Genomic DNA, 23,131 nt, shown 5'->3' on the forward strand with positions numbered 1-23,131 from the left:
TTGTTAAAATGCAGTATTTTTGAAAACTAGTGGTGCATCATTTTAGTAAGGAGGAAAAGGCCATCATCTTTACTCCATACATGTAAATACAGTCTCTTTTAGACTTATAAAAACCAATTAAAATGTTCAACCTAATGACAGTTTTTCAATATCATCTATTTCCTCCCAATTACCTCTGGATGTATATCTGACTTCAGCATTTGTTCATAAACAAACTGTGTCAAATAAATTTTGTTGCACAAACACTGTAAAAGAAGAATACTGCTGCACATCCTTTTAGCAATATAGGATAGATCCAGGTTCTTGCTGCAAAATGTTACATGATAAAATCCTTCCTATTCAATAACTAACTGGATAAAAACATCCTATTTCCTTTGGGTCCTAAGAAATATATTCATCAATTCTTGAATTTGTGAAAAGAGTTCATGTAGAATATTATCTCCAGACTCATTTGTTTAAATTGTTCACACAATTTGTTTAAAGAGTTCACTTAAATGATCAATTTCATATCATCATACAGTGATGATCTACATTCACCTTGAGATTTGTCTAGTAATTGTGAAACATCTTCCTCCCAATTTTGTCATTATGGATAGAAATAAAAAATCTTGCATTCTCAATTTTGCAATTTGTGCAAAAGAGAAATAAAAGCTACAAAGACAGTGACTCGAGACTTATTTTCTTAAAAACTAATACAAAACTTTGCACAACATATGAAGAAAACGATGTTAAATGTTGATTTATTTCATGGCACCATTCTTCTAGGAAACCCCACCATTGTTCCACTTACAATTTTAGTCTGTTTATTTTAGTCTACTTGAGAATACAATCAATTCTTATTATTGGCCAAAAGTTATTTTATAAAGTCACCAAAAATACTTACTTAGTGAATACTGAAACACTACCCCCAGGGAAAATACAGGGTTAGGCTCCTGCAAGCCTCTGATTACATTTTCATGAACTGATCAACACATAACCTTGTTTAATTAATGTGTGTTTCTGCTTAAAGACATCTTATAATTAATATATATTGTTGATTCACTAACATTAAATTCACAGCCATCAGCACTGTAACTCATGCTTCAATGTATTATCTAGTAGGGCATATCACAGCCTTCCTGTGCTTAGAACACCAGATAGCACTACAGTACTATACTCAGAGGCCATTTTAAACAGTGAAATCACCAACAAAAGTACAAAAATGTAAAATATGTGGGACCTAAATGTACTGCAAAAAGGATACTGGTTTACAGTATGAGAGCTGAAACAAGAAAGCAGAGCACTGTTTTGCTGAACCTCAGCTGGGAATGTGCACACCAGGAGACTCAACTATTTTGCAGCTCTGCATATGTGTGCCCAGGAATGACCATAAAATGCCCTGTATTAACCGACTACGACCTAGGTTGATTTAGTGACAGTATACATATACACTTCTTCTTAGACAACCAATCACAAAATACACAAGATGGTCTATTAGTAGTCTTTTTGCTAACCAGGGTTTAAACCTGATACTAAGATATAATCATCAAGGGGTGCCTGGGTGGCTCAGTCCATGAAGCATCTGACTCTTGGTTTCAGCTCAGGTCATGAGATCAAGCCCTGAGGGGCGAGCCCACGCTCAAGAGGGAGTAAGCTTGAAGATTCTCTCCCTCTGCCCCCCTCCCACTGGCATGTGCACGCTTTCTCAAATAAATGAATGTTTAAAAAAAGATATAATCAATAATATGCTCTGAGAATCTCACAAATAAAAAATACTAACAGTAAAGAATGCATTGTCTTCTAAAAAAAAAGAATGTATTGCCTTCTGGATCTAATAGATCCAGATAATACATACTACAAAAGATAATACATACTACAGAAACACCATTAGTAACATATTCACAACTAGCATCTCTTAAAAGCTGCTTCTTATTCAAAATTCTAAAACAGCTAATTTGAAGGAAAATATGAACATTATCATGTTACTCTGTATTCTCTTTCACCTACAGACCTCAAAATCTTGTTATAGGATGATTTGTGTTCTCCCAAAATGTATATGTTTAAGTCCTAATCCTCAGTAACTCAGAATGCAACCTTACTTGGAAACAGGGTCATTGAGGATATAGTTAGTTAAGTTAAAGTCATATGGGGCAGACTTGTACCCCTGAAACAAATAATACATTGTATGTTAATTAAAAAAAAAAAAAAGATGAGGTCATATGGGAGTAGAGTAGGCCTCTAATCCTCAGAAGGGGAATTTTGGTCACAGTCACACAAGGAGAATACCATGTGAAGGAATGCCTAAGACTGACAGCAAACTACCAGAAGCTAGGAGAGGGCCCTACATAATTCATTCATAAATCAGGGACTAGCTGGTATAAAAGTATAATTACCAACCATGATCCCAGTCCACAATTAATCTTAGCTCTTAATGTGGTCAATGAGTTTAAGGAACTTCTACACATATTTTTAAAAAAATAAATAAATAAATTCCAACAAAGGCTGAACAACTATCAATGTTTTATACAGAGAACAAAAATCTTTGCTGATATTCAAGTTTATAAAAAGGTCTAAAAAACAATACTGTTATGAATAGCAACAAGCACAGCAATTTGGTAACAAAAAACTGAGGTCTCAAAGAATAAACTTTGCTCAATAGCTAATTTTAAAAAACACCATTTCAACTTCTTACTAAAAGTTTAATTCTGCCAGAGTTTAAGTTTCAAAATCCTGTCCTACCATGCCTCATTAGTTGCTATAAATATAGGTTTCCTTTTCCCTTCTCTCTGAATTACTCAAAACTCTAACTAGAGCAATGGAAAAAATCCATCTCTAAAAATTTAAAGTTTACACAATACCATACTATGAAATTTAAAAAGTACTGTATAACCTCATTCTTATTTAAAAGCATGTCACACACAGCCCTAACATATATGCAGAGAAAATACTGAAAAATACTAAATTGTCAACAATGGTTATCTATAAGTGGCTTTTTCTTTTTTTATTGTTCTTTAACTGTTTAAAGAACTGTATGTGTAGTTGATGCATTTTATGATTTTGACTTTTTAAAGATGAAGACCTTAATTACTTGGGAATAGCGAATGGCACCAATAAATAATTCAGAGTGCTTTTCCCCCCCTTTAAATAACCATAGTGCTAATTTTGTTACAGAGATTTATAACCAAAAGGCTACTTCACTCAAGGCATATACTTCTCTATTCTTAAAGTGAAATTACTGCTTACTGACATTTTTTAAAGGATCTGTAATACAACGCATATAATGATAATAAAACAAATTAATAAAACTAAACATCTAAACTAAATAAAAACTAAAACAAAAATTAAATGAAAATGTTTATTATCTAAAATTACCACCAATAGGAATTCGGAATGGTATAACCAGTAGTCACCAAAACATTTTAATGAGTTCCCGGATAAAATCTAAAGTTAACATAAAGTAATTTACATGTCTTAGCTGACAGCTCACAATAAAATAACGTTCTTATGGAGATAGAATTAAATTACAAATTCTTTATAACAGATGTTTACAAGTTTGTACCCCTTTTATGCATTCTATACATACAGGTGCAGAGTTAGCATACATAAAGAGTTTATGGCACAGTGTTAAGCACTTTATTTAATCTCATTTAATCCTCATAACACCATGAGACAGGTGTACCATCATCCCTACTTCACAGATAAAGGTACTAAGATATAAAGGTACTAAGATATAAACATTTCCCTATTTATTGAACTGCCATCCTTTTGTTAATATTTAAATAACAAGGTTATGTTTTTATTGTTGTTTTTTAAAGATTTTATTTATTTATCAGATAGAGAGACGGCAAGAGAGGGAACACAAGCAGGGGGAGCGGGAGAGGGAGAAGCGGGCTTCCTGCGGAGCAGGGAGCCCGATGCGGGGTTCAATCTCAGGACCCTGGGATTATGACCTGAGCCAAAGGCAGACGCTTAACAAATGAGCCACCCAGGCACCCCAACAAGGTTATGTTTTAATATTTTCAAAATATACTTAAAATTTTATATTTAGGGCTTCATAACATTTTTTCTTTAGAAAAGTCCTTTCTGGGGGCGCCTGGGTAGATCAGCCAGTTGAGTGTCCAACTCTTGATTTTGGCTCAGGTCATGGTCTCAGGGTCATGAGATCAAGCCCCACGACAGGCTCGGTGCTCAGCTTGGAGTCTTCTTGAGATTCTCTCTCTCCATCTCCCTCTGCCCCTCCCTCCCCCACCTGCACTAAATAAGTAAATAAATAAAATCTTTAAAAAAAGAAAAGTCTTTTCTGGATGTCTGGGAACCATTGAAATTAACTGCTTTGAAAAGAAGTTGATATATAAAGACCCCAACATAAATATAATATCAAATAGTTGCTTTGCTTTCTTTTTAAGACAAGCAAGAATGAACCCTCAGAATATACTACCAGAGTTTTTGTTTTCTTAGATTCTTTGTATATTTGACATCCACCATTCATCAAAGGGTCAATTACATTAATTATATTTTCTTGTTTTCTGTATTCTTGAGGCTGACATTTGGGGAGCAGGAGGCTTACAGACCCCAGAAGAGATGGCCCTTCCCAGGGCTAGCTAATTCCTAAAGAAAACAACTTGCCCACAAGCATGCCTTTCATAGGCATACCACCAGGCCCTATCTCCTTGTCTCTCACACACCAAGCCAATATTTCCCTTACCCTAAATCACCCCAGGCCCAGGTACCAGGAAACTAAAAACCAACCCCACAGCCCAAAGCCTAGAGGAATTAACCAAATTAGCCCATCCAAACTGTTTATTCTGCCCAGGATGCCTTTCCCAAGGAAGTCCCAATGAAGACCATGATCTAAGATCTCCCCTGTGCTCTTGTCTTCTGCCTCTTAACTACCCTAGTGTTCTCACCTATGGCTGTGTGGCATGTGACTCCCTCTCTCTGGGACCTGAATATAATAAACTTCTTCCAACCTCATTCTTGTTTCCTCTTATGGCCACACTGACTTTACCATACTATACCCAACATGTACATTCTTACAATTTAAAATTTTACAATTTTGGTTATAATATCACTGATGGCCATCAAGTTAAGAGTCTATAATTTTGGGGGCACCTGGGTGGCTCAGTTGGTTAAGCGTCTGCCTTCAGCTCAGGTCATGATCCCAGGGTCCTGGGATAAAGCCCGCTCCGGATTCCCTGCTCAGTAGGGAGCCTGCTTCTCCTCTGCCACTCCCCCTGCTTGTGTACTCTCACTTTGTCAAATAAATAAATAAAATCTTTTAAAAAAAAGTCTATAATTTTCTTCTCTTCCTATGGTACATCCAATAAAATGCACTGATCATGTGTTTATTCAACAAACTCCTCGGTCCCCTCTGTGTGTACCAGTGTTGTCACGATAGTGATAAATATATATAAAAGTTTCTACCCTTCAGGAACTGACATGGTAGAGAAGATTTTTACCTAAATAATTCTATACAATAGGAAGACAGAAATGCAATTTATTAATTTACTGAATGCTAGGTAACTGTGCTTGATACTGCACAAAATATCTGACTTGCAGTTCTTACAAAAGTAACCATGGAGATGTAGGATAGTCCTTCAGCTGGGCAATATTCAAGAGACAGAAATGGAAATATGCTGTAGAAAGAATAACCCAGAATTACAAGAAGGATGAACTAGAGCAGGGAGATCACTAGGAAAGCTATTGCCACAGTTTTTGCATAGATAGTAATAGTCTAACTAGAATGAAAACAAAGAATTTCAGCTTGAGATAGGAGGACCCTAAGGGCCAGAGAGTTTAAAATAACTACTTCAACGTCAAATATTTAGCCATTAGAAAAAAAAAAAAAGACAGGAGAGTTACTAAAAAAACAATCAGTAAGATTTGGCAACTGAGGGGCGCCTGGTGGCTCCGCCATTAAGTATCTGCCTTCAGCTCGGGTCATGATCCCAGGGTCCTGGGATCGAGCCCCACATCGGACTCCCTGCTCAGCGGGAAGCCTGCTTCTCCCTCTCCCACTCCCCCTGCTTGTGTTCCCTCTCTCACTGTGTTTCTCTCTGTCAAATAAATGAATAAAATCTTAAAAAAAAAAAAAAAGAAAAAAGATTTGGCAACCGAGTCAATGTCCGTGTTATGGGCTCGGGAAGCGGAGCCTAAGGTGAATCTAAGGTTTGAACCTAAGTGAGTTCAAGAAACATTAATAAACAAGGAAGAGTTGTTTTTGTAGTTTGTTTTGGAGAGATGGAGATAGCTAACTTACAACTGTTTCCCTTTAAAATATTCCTTTTTCTCCACATTTTATCAGTTTTAAATTTTCAGAAATATCTATAGTTGTCTTTCTTGATTTTCTCTTTCCTATAGTCAAACACCATATAAACAGTGGATACCCTAATTATTAACAGCATCTTTATATACTATGCAAATAAATTTAGGCACATTGTCGTTAAAATAATTACAAATGCAAAGTAAGAGTAGAAAGGTGTAACCAAATGCATTATTTTAACCTATCATTCTAGGAGGAGCAGAATTTAAAAGGGTGAATAAGCTGAATTTATTCAAGTGTCTATGTTCCTCAAACTATACCTTCTGTTATACACTGAATGTCTGTATCTCCCCAAACTTCATATACTGAAATCCTAAGCCCCAATGTGATGGTATTAGGGGGTAGGGATTTTGGTAGGTCATTAGGTCATGGAGGTGGTGCCCTCATGAATGAGATTAGTGCTCTTTCCCAGAGAGATCCCTCATGCCATGTGAAGATACACAGTGAGACAATGGCCCTCTATGAACCAAGAAGCAGGTCTTTTCCAGATACCAAATCTGCTAGCACCTTGACCTTGGACTCCCCAGCCTAAAGAACCATGAAAAATATATATGTGTTATTTAAGCCACCCAGACTATACTAATTTTGTTATAGCAGTCTAAATGGACGAAGACATCTTCTAATTATTCATCATTAAATAAATTTTTTAAAATAAATGATTAACTTCTAACATTTATATCTTCTCACAGGAAATAAAAAGGGATCTTTAATTTTTTATTTTTCTGTATCCACTGTATCTCTTAAGCCTGATGGTAAAGGAATCCAATTCATTTTCTATCTTGCTCCAATATAGCATTACCTCTAAACATCACAAACATACATTTTTTTGAAATTTTGGTGTACTTTTGAAAATTTGTCATAATATGAGCTCCAACAAGGTAATAGAAGACAGAAGTATTTTCATGCTTAATGCAGTATCTGGGACATAGTAGGAAGACATGTTTGTGGAATCAATGCCTGAAGTTCAGTCATAAAAAAAAAAAAATGTGCATTGTCTATCTAAAGGCAAATATGGAAACAGCATATAGCCCACTTCAGTGTAAGGCAGACCTAAAATTAAATTCCCACTCTAATATTAATGGCAGTTTTAAGAAACATTTAGAACACTCACCACATGCCAGGCACTGTTCTTTTCACTTTATGTGTTATCTCATTTAATCATTACAACCACCCTAAGAATGTGGCATGATTATCCTAACAGAAATACTTAGGTATAGAAAGGCTATGAGATGTGCCCAAGATAACACAATAAGAAGTAACAGAATCAGAATTTGTATCCAAACACTCTAATTCCAGAGCCTATTTAAAAATAATAGATAGTATATTTACATTTTTTTTTTTAAAAAGAGTATGCAGTGAAAATCTAGGTCTACCATTCATTATCCGCTACCAACCTAGTTCTCATCCCTTATCTTACTTCTACACCAAGGTAACCACTATTATTAGATGTATGTATCTCTCCAGGGTTTTTTAAGTATATCTACAGGCAAATGCAAATATAAATTTTTTCTTATTTTATCTAAAACATAGTTTTCTATAAAATGTTCTATACCTTGCTCTTTTTAATGATGTATCTTAGAGATCTTTACATATTAGTACACAAAAAACTCCTTTATTCTTTTCTCAATTACATAGTATTACATCACATTGATTGAACAGATGACAATTTATTTTACCAGTTCCCAACAATCACAAGGTTGTTTCTAATGTTTTGCAATTATAAACAATGTTGTAGTAATATGTCAGTGAGTCATTTTGTACAAGTACAAATGGAGCTATCAGAGCAAGAGCTATATTCTTGTGCTTCTTGAAGAAAGGGTATGTGCATTTGCAATTATAACATATGTTTGCAAAATACCCTCCTAGTGTTAACCAATTTACACTAACCACCTATGAACACTTTTTTAGTGACAGCCTCACCATAGAGGATATAGCAGTCCCCTCCCCTTATTCCCAGGGGATACATCCTGAGGCCCAGTGGATTCCATTTTGAAACCATGGATAGTAATGAATACTGTATATACTGTTTTCTCTATACATACGTAATGTTTAATTTATAAATTAGGCACAGTAAGAGATTAACAATAATAAAATAGATTATAACATACTGTCAGAAAAGTTATGTGGTCTCACCCTCTCTCAAAACATCTTATTGTAATGTACTCACCCTTCTGTGAAGATATAAGATGATAAAATGCCTACCGATGAGATGAAGTGAGGTGAATGATGTAGGCACTGTGTGATAGCATTAGATGACTACTGACCTCCTGACATCAGGACCATCTGCTTCTGGACCTGCAGATGACCATGGGTAACTAAAACCTCAGAAAGTAACTCTGGTTTGGGGTTGAAGGAGCTATTCTATTATCAAAGTTAAGGATTTTTGCTAACCTGTTATGTAAAAAAATGGTACCTCAATGTAGTCTTCTGCATTTCTCTTAATATGAATGAAGCTGAAGAGTATTCATTTAAGAGTCATTTGTATTTCCCTTTTTGTGAACTGCCTGTTCATATCCTGTGACCATGTTGGTACTGGACTGTTTTCATCTTGCCAATTTCTAGGAGTGCTTTATATATGGGAAATTAGCATTTTGACTGAGTCAAATATTTTCCCATTTGTCTTTTAACTTGTTTATAGTGATTTCTACCTAACAAAACTTTTTTCGGTTTACTTTTCTGTGCCTCTTCACTTTTCAGTCAGAAAGGCTTTCCTGACTCTAATGAACAAATTTGTCCATGTTTTCTTTGAGCACATTTATCATTATAGTCTTTACATTTAAATATTTGATTCAGGGCGCCTGGGTGGCTCAGATGGTTGAGCGTCTGCCTTCGGCTCAGGTCATGATCCCGGGGTCCTGGGATCGAGTCCCACATCGGGCTCTCTGCTCCTTGGGAGCCTGCTTCTCCCTCTGCCTCTGTCTCTCATGAATAAATAAATAAAAATCTTTAAAAAATATATAAATAAATAAATAAATAAATATTTGATTCACTTGGAATTTATCCGAATATATACATGGCGTGAGGTAGTAATCCAATTTTTTTTGTTCCCTAGATGATGCTCCTACTTATTCCAAGATCATTTATTAACAGCCCCGCTTTAATTTTTCCCACTGATTTGAGGTGATTTAAGTCTATGTCTGGGCTTTATATTCTGTTTAATATGTCTATTTGTGAGGCAGTTTTAACTATTAAGACTTTAAAATATTTTACATATTGCGGCACCTGGGTGCCTTAGTCGGTTAAGTGTCTGCCTTTGGCTCAGGTCATGACCCCAGAGTCCCAGGATCAAGCCCTTCATCGAGCTCGCTGCTCAGCAGGGAGTCTGCTTCTCCCTCTACCCCTTACCCCGCTCTCGTGCTCTCTCTCGTTTTCTCTCTCTCAAATAAATAAAACCTTTTTTAAAAAATCTTTAAAAAAATGAAATAAAATGTTACATATTTCTGCTCTTATTTTTCAGTGTTTTCCTGGTTTCTTTATTTTTTCATAAGAACTAGAGAATCCATTTATCTAGTTTCTTCAAAAAAAAAAAAACCACTTGGTATTTTTATTAGGATCACCTTAAGTTGACAAATTAGAGAAAATGGACAGATTTACTTAGATTAGTATTCCTACTTAACAAACATGGTTTCCATTTGTCTAAAATTTTTGTGTTCCTCAGAAGTGCTTTCAAGTCTTCTTCAAATAGGTCTTGCACATTTCTTAGGTTATTCCTGGGTCATTTTATCTTTCCCTTGCTATTATAAATGGTGTCTTTCCTTTCATTGTTAACATCTAATTGGTTCTTGTTTCCATTACATTTTAATTTTGCTTTAGGGCAAGTTTTTAGCCTCTTGAAGTTTTACTTCCCTCACCAGCAAGATTGAACCAATATGTACTTTGCAGGGTGGTTTTATGATTCCGGGATAATGTATAAAAGATTTAGCTCAGTGCCTGGCACATAATGGTAGTTACCATTATTATTTTTAAATATCAGTGTCCCAGGATCTAAATAATATATTCCAAATATTATTTCTTGTTAAACTTCTCTCCAGTTATGAGGTTTGTATCTTTCTTCTCCCTTTACATTGTAATACCAACTTCTAATGTGTTCCCTTTCCTCCATATTTCCAGTTGCAGAGGCTTACTCAACTCCCCAACTCAGTGTAGAAATAGAGCGATGTTCAGACAGATGTAACACCAATCTGTCAGGCTTTTATGTAATTACTCTCCAGAAGATAAGTTTAGGTCCATTACGTCCATTTCTGTTAGAATGCCTAGTTATGAAATCTACAGATAAGCAATACCTGGATCAAAAATCAGAAAGTATACATGCACTAATTAATAAATACTTGGGACCAATTGTGGGAAGCAATCTAAGCTCTACTTTACTTTCATCATGCCACACTCAAAAAAAAAAAAAAAATCACAAGCTTCTTCAAAACAGGTAAAGCAGCTGAACTTTCCTGCCACTGTTTTTAGATGCTCCTAATTCTGCTCCTTTATAGCCTTATGTTGTTCCTTCCCCATTCCCATTTCCCTTTCACAGAAACAACAGCATATCTGAGGACACATTTTCTAGGGGCTCTTGCCTACATACCAACACATACACAATATATAGTAACAATTACTTCAGCTCTCAGTGGAATCAAAAGTAACTTCTAGTGATTGCATCTTCTGACTTCTAAAACTTTGTTTCCAGTAAAACCTGGAAGAAAGTCATAAAGTCAGGCATAATTAAGTAACAAGTTTGTGTCAGTTAACCAAAAATAAACAAATGAACCTCTTAATAAAATTCAAATGAGTGGGGTATCAGATGGTACCTGGCAAATAAATGTTTCAATTTTACAAAGGTGTTACATCACCAGGTACTTTAAACAGTCCCCACAAAACACAAAAATAAGTACTGTTAACAGATGGTTAATTACTCAAGTAAATAGGCTGGAATCAGGGAGAAATTTACAGTTGAAATGTTAGCCTACTTTGTACTGAAGAGGAAAAAAAACTGGAAATAAAACATCTCATGCCTTTAGCACTGATCTTTCTCCCCACTTAACAGTACTGAATTTCTTACTGATCACTAAATACTGTTAACAAGTTCAAAACAAAATTCACCCCACCATATCTTTTCTCTCCTCCTAAAATAGGACAATTAACATTCCTCTTCTTCCTGGAGTCCACACTTCTATTAAATACTAATTCAACCTCGGATCACACCTGGCTCCCCCCCTTTACCTTACTGTTACCAAAGTAGCTGGTTACCAAAGCCTGTCAGTTCTTTCTGCCTCCCTAATCTCTCCTTAATCTAACTGCTCCCTTGTATTAAAGGGCCATCATTACAGCCTAATTGATTTCTTTACCTCTAAATTCTCTCCCCTCCTTTATAAAAACCTGATAATTCTCATTAGAAACTATCAGTGGATATCCACCAAATTCAAGCTCCCTAATTTGATTAATTCTATAATCTGAGATCAATTTTACCTTTCTAACCTTCTTGCTCACATTCTCAGACATCTGAGTTAACTGGACTACTATTCCCTTAACAGGCCTCCAATTTGCCTATTGCCATTTCAGCTGCTTTACCTATAAAGCATCTCTCTTCATTCTTTCCTCCTTGAAATACTATGTATCCTTCCAGTTCATATACTATCTTCCCTATAGAAACTCACCTACAATACACTCCATTCCAAATGGTTACAATATTCCTCTGTATGCAGTAATCTGTTTATGCATCTTATAACACTTAGCACATTTATATGCATTTCTATTTATTTCTGCACTTGTTTTATCTTCCTTTCCAGATCTTTAAATGATATTCATCCATTATACTCAAAGCTTGTCATATGAATACATTTTTAAAAACTTTCATTTACAGGGCCACCTGGGTGGCTCAGTCGTTAAGGCTCTGCCTTCGGCTCAGGTCATTATCCCAGGGTCCTGGGATCGAGCCCCGCATCGGGCTCCCTGCTCGGCGGGGAGCCTGCTTCTCCCTCTCCCACTGCCCCTGCTTGTGTTCCCTCTCTTGCTGTGTCTCTCTCTGTCAAATAAATAAATAAATTCTTAAAAAAAAAAAAAAACTTTCATTTACAAATATCTTCTTAGCTTATCAACTTTGTAGGGCGAGGCACAACTATGCTTAATTTTGTTTAAATAAATTCAGTTATCATTTCTTCTAGATTTGCTAAAATTAAAGATATTCTTTTTCCTAAAGAAATTAACAGAGATGCAAATAAAGACTAAATTGACATAAACATGCATGGTATCATAATTTATAATAAAAATCTGGAAATAAGTTCCAAAAATAGGAGAACACAAATTTTGGTACGTTTAAATGATGAAGTATTAAACTATCATTAGCGATAACCCTAAACAATATTTTAAAACATGGGGAAATAATTATTTAATTATTACTGGAACAAAAAATTCAGATATAAGAATATACTCTCAGTCTGTGATCACAAACATATATGAGTATAGAAGAAGTGTTAAATGACAATAGTGTTTATCTACAAATGATGGTATTATGGTTGAATTTTACTTGCCTGTATTTTTCAAATTCTCTACCAAAAACATGAAATACTTTTAGAAAAAAACTATGAACTAAAAATGTGTTATTTCAGAGTAGCAGGACACTTAGCAAAGGAAAAAAATGAAACTAAACTCAGATATTAATAAGGAAATAATTAGGATATTTTAAAATAATGTCAAAAACACATTAAAGGACTCTAGAACATTTTCTATAAGGCCAACAAAAGCTAAACTAAACTTCTGCCATCGTGGAACTGAAGAAAAAAGAAAAATTCCATGCAAATAAAATATTATGGTTTGAAGACTGAGCCACCAATATTCAAGAAACTTCCCTTCTTAATAACAATAATTCCAAAAACACATTTATACACAGCACAGATTTTTATTGCATGTAAAGTAACTATCACAATTCGTTAAGATAATTCTGTATCTTAATAAATAATTATTGTCTTAATTCCATCAGCATGAAAAAGATCCATAGAAGGTGAAAGGAGATAAATCATGGGCTCTTTAATATGGTTTCTTTGTTAGTGCTTCCCACTTTTCTATTCACTAACACAATCCTAGCACAAAAAAGCCCTTATAAACAATATATGAATACATGTCCTCTATTAGGTTTTCTTTACTATGTATGTACCTATACCTGATATACATCCAAGTACCGATACGCTTTCTAGTCTAGGAAAACTAAATATCTATGAAGTGAGACTTATTTCTTCAAAGCAATTTTAAAAGTACATGGGGGGCGCCTGGGTGGCTCAGTCGGTTAAGCGACTGCCTTCGGCTCAGGTCATGATCCTGAAGTCCCGGGATCGAGTCCCGCATCGGGCTCCCTGCTCAGCGGGGAGTCTGCTTCTCCCTCTGACCCTCCTCCCTCTCATGCTCTCGGTCTCTCATTCTCTCTCACAAATAAATAAATAAAATCTTTAAAAAAAAAAAAAGTACATGGGGTCTGTAAGAAATGAGCTTTAATAGTACTACACATTTGTATGACATATTGGGAACACAGAACCCTAAGAACACTTACTAAGGAGATGATGGAAACTAGACCACCTAAGCTTTCACCTACAACAAGGATTCCTTCTAACTCCCCAAACCGGGAAACTGAAATCTACCATACTCCTATTCTTTCAAGGAAAGTAAGTGGTTCACTACCAATCAGATAAAAAACACCAATATACCAAAGACAAACAAAAAACTAATTGGTTCTAAATCCTCTAAAGAAGCCTCTATTTGTTAGACTGCTCAGATTAGGCATCTATTATTGTCTTCTTTACGAATTAAAGATTTTATAAAGCATGAATCAAACCAATGCATCCTATAAAGAGCTACATGGCAGGCTTAATACAATATAACTAATCCAAGTTCCAATGTTGACACCAAATCAATCACACCTGGCAGTTACTATGGATCTCGGATAGTAGCACAGCAAAGCATTAGACAACAAAGGGAAATAGAATATGATATATAACAGAAAAAGAGAAAAGACTGGGTATTACCATAATTTTTTGTTTAAATATGCCTCATACCACACAAGGTTATAATGAAGTACCAAAGTGGTAACACAAGCAAGCATCTTGGTAAAATAATGATTTATTTCAATAGGCCATCACATAAAATGGCAAAGAAACAAATTAGTATTTGATCTGCCTCAAATAAAAGATATTACTGTAAATAATTCTAAACATAAGAACAATTTAGTGAATAAGGTAGGAGACTGGTAGACTTAAATTTTCAGATTCAATTTATAGGTGTTCACCAGTCACCTGCTGTTTTGACAAGTTACTTACCAACTTGTGCTGCCATTTCTCCGTAAATTTATCCCCTAAGATGAGGATAATTCTTGCAAATTGTGTCACAAGCATTTTGAAAGGAACCATGAGTTATTGTGTAATGCTCTTGAAATTCCTCAGATGTAGGGTCCTACACAAAGTAAAGTATTATTATACATCTCTCTAACAGTAGTCATCTGTTTGCATTATGATTTTTTTTTCCCTACCCTTGACACTGTGATTCTTGGGCACTAACCTTCCTCAAAGTAAAGTGTCCAAAGCAAGCCTCCATTCCTGACCCAAGTAATTACTTTTTTCAAGTCTTCATATCATCCACATCTTTCTCATCCTTAGAAGGTATCATGAAAACTAGGAATTATAAAACATAATAAGCTTCTTTGGTATTATATGCTTTGGTTCAATAAGAAACATGTGGGATAATCTGGTAATTTTAATCTTCTCTTAAGTGAACAATTTTATTTCACATATTTATACATTTTTTTCCTATATTACTTTTTAAATTTCAACTATATTTTAAGAAGTTCATTTATAGATTTATGTTTTATGAACAGAGAGAGCAAGTCAGAAAATGATGTAGCAAAAAGGCAAGCAAGTAATTACTGCTATGTGACCAAAATGCTTTCAATGGACTGACTCAACAGTAGAAATCACCATTTAGAGATATAGGAAAAAGAATCAATGCTCATCATCTTCACAACTTCTGTAGAAGAGTTGAGCATAAGCTACAACAAATTTTATACTACTGACAACTTTATTGGCTGCTGACTTCGCTAATCAAGTTAGTCTTCAGTTAAGGAATGAAATACATATATTTGTATTTTTAGTTTATGTTGGCATGATATTACATCTTGAAAATAGGACTCTCAACCTTCTTACACAGTTCCTAAAATGACTTCCTTCTGAATTTATACATGAGAAGGGAGGAGATAATAAAATACATCTTCACTGTATAACATTAGTTATAAAAGAGTAAAATTTTGAGTTTTTTTTTTTTAACCCTCAGAATGACATTAAAATACTGATGGAAACTAGTTTCCTCCTAGGTGAATAAACACTCTTTTATCTTTTAAATATGGCAGGTGAAAACGTTCATGGGATAAAGGTAAAACCACAGCATTTAGAGAGCTCCCTTAACATTTGCTAGCCTACTAATTGTTAGTCTTTTAATCTCATTTTACTTCAGTTTTCCTCATTTGTAAAATGGGGACTGTAACACCTGCCCTAGCTACCATACAAGACTGTTGTGAGGATTAAATGAGATAATCTAACTGAAAGAACTCTGTAAACCATGAAAAACTATCAAAACAATCATTTTTAAGAGGACTATATCACATTATTTTACAAATTCATGGTCATAAAATATTTAGTACTAGTTCTAACATGAAATAAATGGAAACAGATGTGCAAAACATTAAGACCATGGTTACCAAATAATACCTATGACTGAATATACACTGAATAAATGATCTTGTTAAAAAAAAAAAAGTACACTTCCTATACATTATCTTAAAATCTTCAGAAGTGAATTTGGAAAGAAATATAAAAATAAAACAATTTATTCAGATGGACTGGTCTAGCATATTAAAGATCAGATATATTTATCTGTTAGCTATGAATTAAGAAACTAAGAGCCACTAGGTAAAAAAGAGTTTTGAAAAATTCTTATGAAGGAAAAATACATACACGAGAGTGAAACAGATGTTCACGCCTCTGGAAATAATCAGAAAGAGCTAGTAGTGATAGCAAGGGGCATACATATACAAGAGAACGGAGATGAACATGGACACAATCTGTACTTCTGGTGTATAATAAAGGATATCACTGAACCTTTCCTTTGTGGTTCCTAAAATTTTCAGAATGGAAACCTCTCCCAATAGGCCATAGGCTGAATCTATTTACTACACTGTAAGCCTGAGTCCTCCAGTAGGTTATGATAACTCTCAAGAATAGCTTATCCTTGGGGCGCCTGGGTGGCTCAGACGGTTAAGCGTCTGCCTTCAGCTCAGGTCATGATCCCAGCGTCCTGGGATGGAGCCCCGCATCGGGCTCCCTGCTTGGCTGGAAGCCTGCTTCTCCCTCTCCTACTCCCCCTGCTTGTGTTCCCTCTCTCTCTGTCTCTATGTCAAATAAATAAAATTTAAAAAAAAAATCTTAAAAAAAAAAAAAGAATAGCTTATTCTTAATGAATGAAGCGACCTGTTTCTCTTTCACTCCTTATTATAGAATATTTAGTATGCTTATAAAGCCATTATCTACAAAGAAACAATTCCTAGCTCCCTCCTTTCTGTATGCTGTCAGTTTAAAGCTCTGATGAAATGAATTATGTTTATTATATGGTCCTAGAAATTCAATCAGACTCACTCAATTAACAGAAAACTTTAAAACCAGTTACACAAGAACTCCTTACCTCCTAATTCAGTCCTCAAAAACTCACAAATTAAAAAAAAAAAAGTTGAGGAAGGAATACATTTAAATCACTGAAGAATTATTCCCAAGGGAAATAATTCTAGTTAAAAAACATTAGAAGTTTCCACTCTAACACCTTAAGTCAAAACTGAGGTTAAAAGAAAAGTCCCTATCAGAGCACTACCTCCTTTCGAACTTTTACTTTCTCCTACCTCTGTAACTCAGATATACTTCAATGTGTCATTGAACATGGACTTCCAGTAAAAAGCTTTTCTCAAGATCAGGCTCTTCTCCTTTAAAACTAAACTATTTCAGCTCCAGATTTATTTTCTGGCTATTTATGTGATCAGGGGTTGAATTAAAATTAAGACTTCAGGGCGCCTGGGTGGCTCAGTTGGTTAAGCGACTGCCTTCGGCTCAGGTCATGATCCTGTGGTCCCTGGATCGAGTCCCGCGTCGGGCTCCCTGCTCGGCAGGGAGCCTGCTTCTCCCTCTGACCCTCCCCCCTCTCATGTGCTCTCTCTCTCTCATTCTCTCTGTCTCAAATAAATAAAATCTTTAAAAAAAAAAAAAAAATTAAGACTTCATTTTCTCCCAGAAATCTTTAATCTACCCCACAATGACATTTCCCATCATTAAAACTTCCCAGTTTCAAGGGACATATCATATCATGTCAACCTTCAATCCTCTCCAGCTATTTCACTTATGTATGCCTTAACTCCCAACCCAGGCTCCAAATTTTTCAAAGACAAAGTTCATGCCTTTTTCATTTTTCCAGTCCATAAGTGTACCCTGGACAATAAGGCAATCCTGAAGAGGTATTGTAAATTAGGTAAACCCACCCTCCCAACTTTATAGTACCAAATAATGCTTCCAAGATGAATCAATACGGTATATAAATGTCACAATGCAATCATCACAATGTCAACATGACCACAAAAAAAACCTCTCCTGGCTAGTTAAGTTTCTGAGAATCTTACCTACAGAGTTAAAAGTTGTTAAAGACACATACTACTAATGCACAGTGGCACAGTGTCTACCCTTGTCCTGGACACAAAACAGATGCTTAGTAAGATTTAAAAAATTTAAACTTTAGTAAATTTCAGTAACTATACTGGCAATTCCTATGTGCTGGCTTTGTACTTTTACTTGTTCTGTAGCCTCTCAGAAATTACTAAAGCAATACAGAGATTTGTTCAATTATTTCTGTGGAGCATGTTAAGTATAAAAAAGGCAACAGCCCCAAAACCATGAAAATCTCAACTTGAGGCAGCATTCCAAGCTAAGCAAAAAAGGTAAAGGATACATCTGCCTCTGAAGCAGTGATAGCAAATATATATCAATAAATTACCATTCATGTCTACACATGACAACCTCAATACCTAAGATTATGAAATTCTGATAAGATTCCATAAAATGTTCTTAGTGAGGTAGAGTACAAGACAGCTGCCACTTTACCTTGAGTTCTGCAATAATTAAACCTACTGTATTAAGGATTGTTACCATTCATCCGAAAGACTTAAATTACAAATTAAGGCAGAAGGAAAAAGATTAAGACCCTACCAACAAAGAAAGGATGAAAACTATACAGTATTTACAAGTTAGAAAGGTGAGGTCTGGCATGGTGGTGAGATGGTATGAAAGATGAATAACATGCTTTAATATTTAATTTCTTACTATTTTATATCTACATTAACCTCTCAAAAGTAGACTAACAATAGAAACCACTTAAATAATGAAGTGGTAAAGAAAAATAATTCCATAGGGCGCCTGGGTGGCTCAGTTGGTTAAGCGACTGCCTTCGGCTCAGGTCATGATCCTGGAGTCCCTGGATCGAGTCCCGCATCGGGCTCCCTGCTCGGCAGGGAGTCTGCTTCTCCCTCTGACCCTCCTCCCTCTCATGCTCTCTGTATCTCATTCTCTCTGTCTCAAATAAATAAATAAAATCTTAAAAAAAAAAAAAAAAAAGAAAAAGAATTCCATAGAAAATACTTAAGTGCCATTAATTTGAGTTAAAAGAAGAAACTATAAATCAGTACAGCTGCAGTCTTATCTGATTTTACCATCTTAAGAATTAACTTTTAGTAATCATAACTGAAAGCAAAATTCACATAACAATATTTCTAAGTTTGGTAATATCTTATTTTTAAAATCTTGTCTATATCCAGGAAGAGAACATGACATGAGAACAAATTCCTCAAAATTCTCATTACACTAAAGATTATTTTACATTTGGCTTATATGGCTACTACAAAATCAGGACATATCATAGTCACAAACTTTTAATAGCTAGTGCAGCTACTTGAAAGTATGAAATTAGGGGAATAAAAGATATTTCAAACTAAACCAAATAAAATTCTGTATTTCATATACTACAATAGGGAGAACAAAAGAAAAATTAGGATATATTTTAGGCAAGTTTCCATCTTATTTACTTTTCTTTCTGATGTATGGAAAACAACACAATAAATTATGCATTTAAAACCTGCCAAGGTAGCTGAATAGTACTTATTACACAGGACCTACATTCTATATGCTCTATACCTATATACTCTGTCCGAAAGAAAAGGTATCCACACGGCATGCTGGTTTTCTCTATTGTTTTACAACACCATAAAATTCTGAAACCAAAGCTTCATACAATAAGGGTTTATAACAACAGTAGTTTAAAATAATAGAAACCACAAAATAATCAAGTACTTAGAAGCATACAAATGTAAAGGATATATTTAACTCCTAGTTTGCTTTTAAAGCTTGATAAAAAAAAAATATGGGTTTAGGACTAGAGAAATTATTTGACATTTCAAACTTACATGATATAATTATTAGAAAGAGCAAACAAAAATTTTTCAACTTACCTGGTTTCTTTCTGGATTTTTCATGACCTAGCTGTCCTAGATCATTACATCCACATGTGTACACTGTTCCATCATCCAGAACAAATACTGTATGTCTGAGTCCACATCCCACATCTCGGACCTTTTTATTTATAAAAAAGTCACTTTTTCTGGGCTCTAGTACAATTTCTTCATCAATTCCACCCAAACCTAGCTGTCCAAAAGATGCATTTCCCCAGCACAACATGTTTGTAATTCTTTTGGTCTTCCAGTTTCAATAAAAAACTTCCTTCTGAAACACTGGAAATTTGGAGGTATACCTATGTCTGAGGAGATACAAAAAAGTTAATATGACTTCAAAGGAAACATGATGTATAACTGTTCTTTCAAGTGCTATGCTACAATAATTACTACATAGTAAACATGAGATCTATTTTACTATATAAGTATCATCCAGTTTAAAAAACCCATCAGTTGAATTTTTAAAAACACACATTTACAGAAAATTTCACTCAAATTCTTTGCAAAATTTAAAACATATTAACTAGTTTTGACTTTTTGCTACCTTATGTTACACTAATCTAATGGAAACATTAAGTACTTTGATCAACTTAATTTTTGCTTCACTTTAAATCATTTTATTCTGAGCAAGAAATAAAACATCTATCCACTACCCCCAAAATCAAGTATATACACAGTGAAAAATTCTCCCAACTACACAAACATAAAACCTTGCAATCTCCCTCAAATCATAATTAAACCTTTTAATACCTACCTCTGTATCAGCAAACAACTGAAGTTCTTACTTTTAACAGAAATAAAAACCAATAATGGAAACTTTAAATTTCCCACAATTTAAATGATCTTCCAAGTATTCATACGAATAGGCCCTGGAGAAAAGTATGGTTCTCTCTCGCCAAACCTCAATCTTAAGACAATCGCCTCCAAAGATGTATTTTACAAATCAAAATAGTAACACTCCAACCTCACTACTTATTTAATTTTAAAACTAAGTCACCGTACATAATTATATACTCACAAAACAAAATACGCAGTTTAAGTATCAAGATGCTCCCCCAAATTCAACATTTTCTATTACGAATGGTAACCGTGACTGAAAAATACTTCTCCTGGGCAATCTGTATCGATCTATGCCTCTGTGACAAGTATTTGGAAATGGGAAAAAAATGCAAATAACCCTACCACTGCCGATTTTTCAAGAATAGGAATGGGGGATGGGACACTGATTGGTGGCGAAATCTGTAGAACTTTCCAGTACACTGAATATTTCTTCCCTTGTAAAGACACGTATCAAAGAGTCCACTTCATGTAAACCCACACAGACTTTTAAATACATCACGTTACTAAATAACAATTACAGGAAGTCAGCCTTATTCCCGTTGTAGTCACCCACATTCCTTACACAGAACCTGAGAAGTTTCAAAACCCAACTTTCCTACGTTCCGGCTAGCAATTGCCAAAAGCTGTCCATTCCATGACCTATCCATTCAGAGAAGTTTGATTTTATTCTTTTGGGACATCGGAACTCTATGGTTCCCAAGAGTTCTGCATTGTCTAACCGTATTTTTTTTTTTTTTTAAAGAATAGACGACAGAAAAATACCTCCGATTTCAGCGCATGAGGTTTAACCATCTTTTTCTTTAAAAAGTCAGAAGGTATGGGAAAGGCGTCCTCTCGCCAGCAACAGGTAGGGGAATGAGAAGCACTTTATTCCCATCATTCCCTGAACATGCACTCAGATCAGCCCAGGGGAACCAGGAGAGAGAAATCGTCCTCACACACCCAACCCCGCGGGCCGACCAGTCAACTACGGCAGCCGCCCGCTCGCAGCAGCCGCAGAGGCCAGTCGACAAGGCTCCGCACTTCGGCAGCCCTCAGTCGAAGGGAGGCCCTTCCCCAAGGAGGTGCGACATTCCAGCCCCCCGGCCAGAGAGCACCAACACAGTCCTCGTCCCCCGCCCCCCACCCCGAGGAAGCGCTGAGAAAGCACCCAGCGCCAAGCCGGCCTGTATCCGCCCAGCCCGGCCTGCCCCCTCCCTGACGCCGTCACACGCCCCCGAACCCACCGGGGCAACGACTCACCCAGCCTCTCCAGGCAGGGGAAGCCCAGGGCGACGGGGGGGGCGGCGCCTCCCCAGAGAGCGAGGCAGCGCGGCAGCTGAGGCAGGTCTCCAGCTCCTGGACCCTCCTTCTTCTGCCAGTGGCGGCGAACACCAGGGCTCCTCCGGCGTCGGTGCCGCTGCCCCGCTGCTCCCCTCCCCGGCTCCTGTGAAACTTTACCGGGTACCTACAGAAAAGCAGCAGCCACCGCTGTCCAGTCCAGAGACAGCCGTCAGCGACCCGGATGGAGCGGGCGGGGAAGGACAGGAGGCAAACGGGGCGGAGAGCGCAAGGGGTGGGGAGAGTTGGGGAAGAGACTGGGGAGGAGAAGGGAGAGGGGGAAGGTAGCTAAGCAGGCAGGAGGAGGGGGAGGGGCAGGCCGGAAGTGAACCACAGAGCACGCGCGCGAGCCCGCCCACTTCCCGGCCCGCGCGCCTGCGTCGGAATCCTCCCAGGGCACCTCGACTCGAGCGCCTGCGTAGTGTGTGCTTTGCGTTGCTTTAAGAGGAGGAAAATGCCAACTACAGAAGTTCGAGTTTGTGAAAGCGGTTGGAGGTCTTCGGCGTGTCTTGTAACAAAGCTTCGGCGCGCTGATTGGCATTTTAGTGAAGAAAATCCCTTCGTTTGCTGGTTGTCTTTCTGCTCATAGGTTCCAGTCTCTCTTATTTCATTCTGCCTTTTTCCGAGGAGAATTTGAAGTGGCAGATAAAGATCACAAATACGAATATAAAGGCGGGTGAAGCCTTTTATTTTACCCTTAGCCTCAACTGGAGCTAATCTGAGGATGCCAGGTACATTCATAGCAATGACTGAACCTACTGACCTAAAATATATCAATCAGCACCACCAGTTCAGGCTGCTGGTGTCGTGATGGCTGCCATCACATTGCACTCTGCCTGAAAGATAAACTTACACAGTGTAAGGCCTCCTTCATTCAGAGAAAATTAAGCAGCGCATGTGACTGGAGTCCCTGCTTCATAAAAACGAAGTCTGGCTTTCCTAGGGCAGTTTTCATAACAGTCTCTTTAAAAGGAAAATTTGAAACAAGGCACTCTTGAAATTTTGCTAGACTTTGCTAGAACTTGTGACTTCAGAGTGAATGTTGAGAATTCAGGAAGAATTCCTCAATAAGCCAAGTTTCTTTATCTCGTTGAAAAATGTATTTCAGA

The 23,131-nt window shown here is 36.4% G+C and overlaps 1 protein-coding gene across 2 annotated transcripts in view; it reads right to left on the reverse strand.

Annotated features, from left to right (window-relative positions):
* The window catches only part of HERC4 (HECT and RLD domain containing E3 ubiquitin protein ligase 4), a 132,957-nt gene extending 110,820 nt beyond the window's left edge, over positions 1-22,137 (reverse strand). For both annotated transcript variants that reach the window (XM_044916044.1, XR_006540225.1), the window contains exons 1-2: positions 21,945-22,137; positions 19,863-20,167 (exon numbers count right to left, since the gene is read on the reverse strand). In XM_044916044.1, coding sequence (XP_044771979.1) covers positions 19,863-20,088 — 226 coding nt within the window. In that variant the 5' untranslated portion in view covers positions 20,089-20,167; positions 21,945-22,137. The remainder of the gene's footprint in view (positions 1-19,862; positions 20,168-21,944) is intronic.
* Positions 22,138-23,131: the final 994 nt, after the last annotated feature.

This window comes from Neomonachus schauinslandi, chromosome 6 (genome assembly GCF_002201575.2).
Source record: "Neomonachus schauinslandi chromosome 6, ASM220157v2, whole genome shotgun sequence".
NCBI classification, from domain to species: Eukaryota; Metazoa; Chordata; class Mammalia; order Carnivora; family Phocidae; genus Neomonachus; species Neomonachus schauinslandi.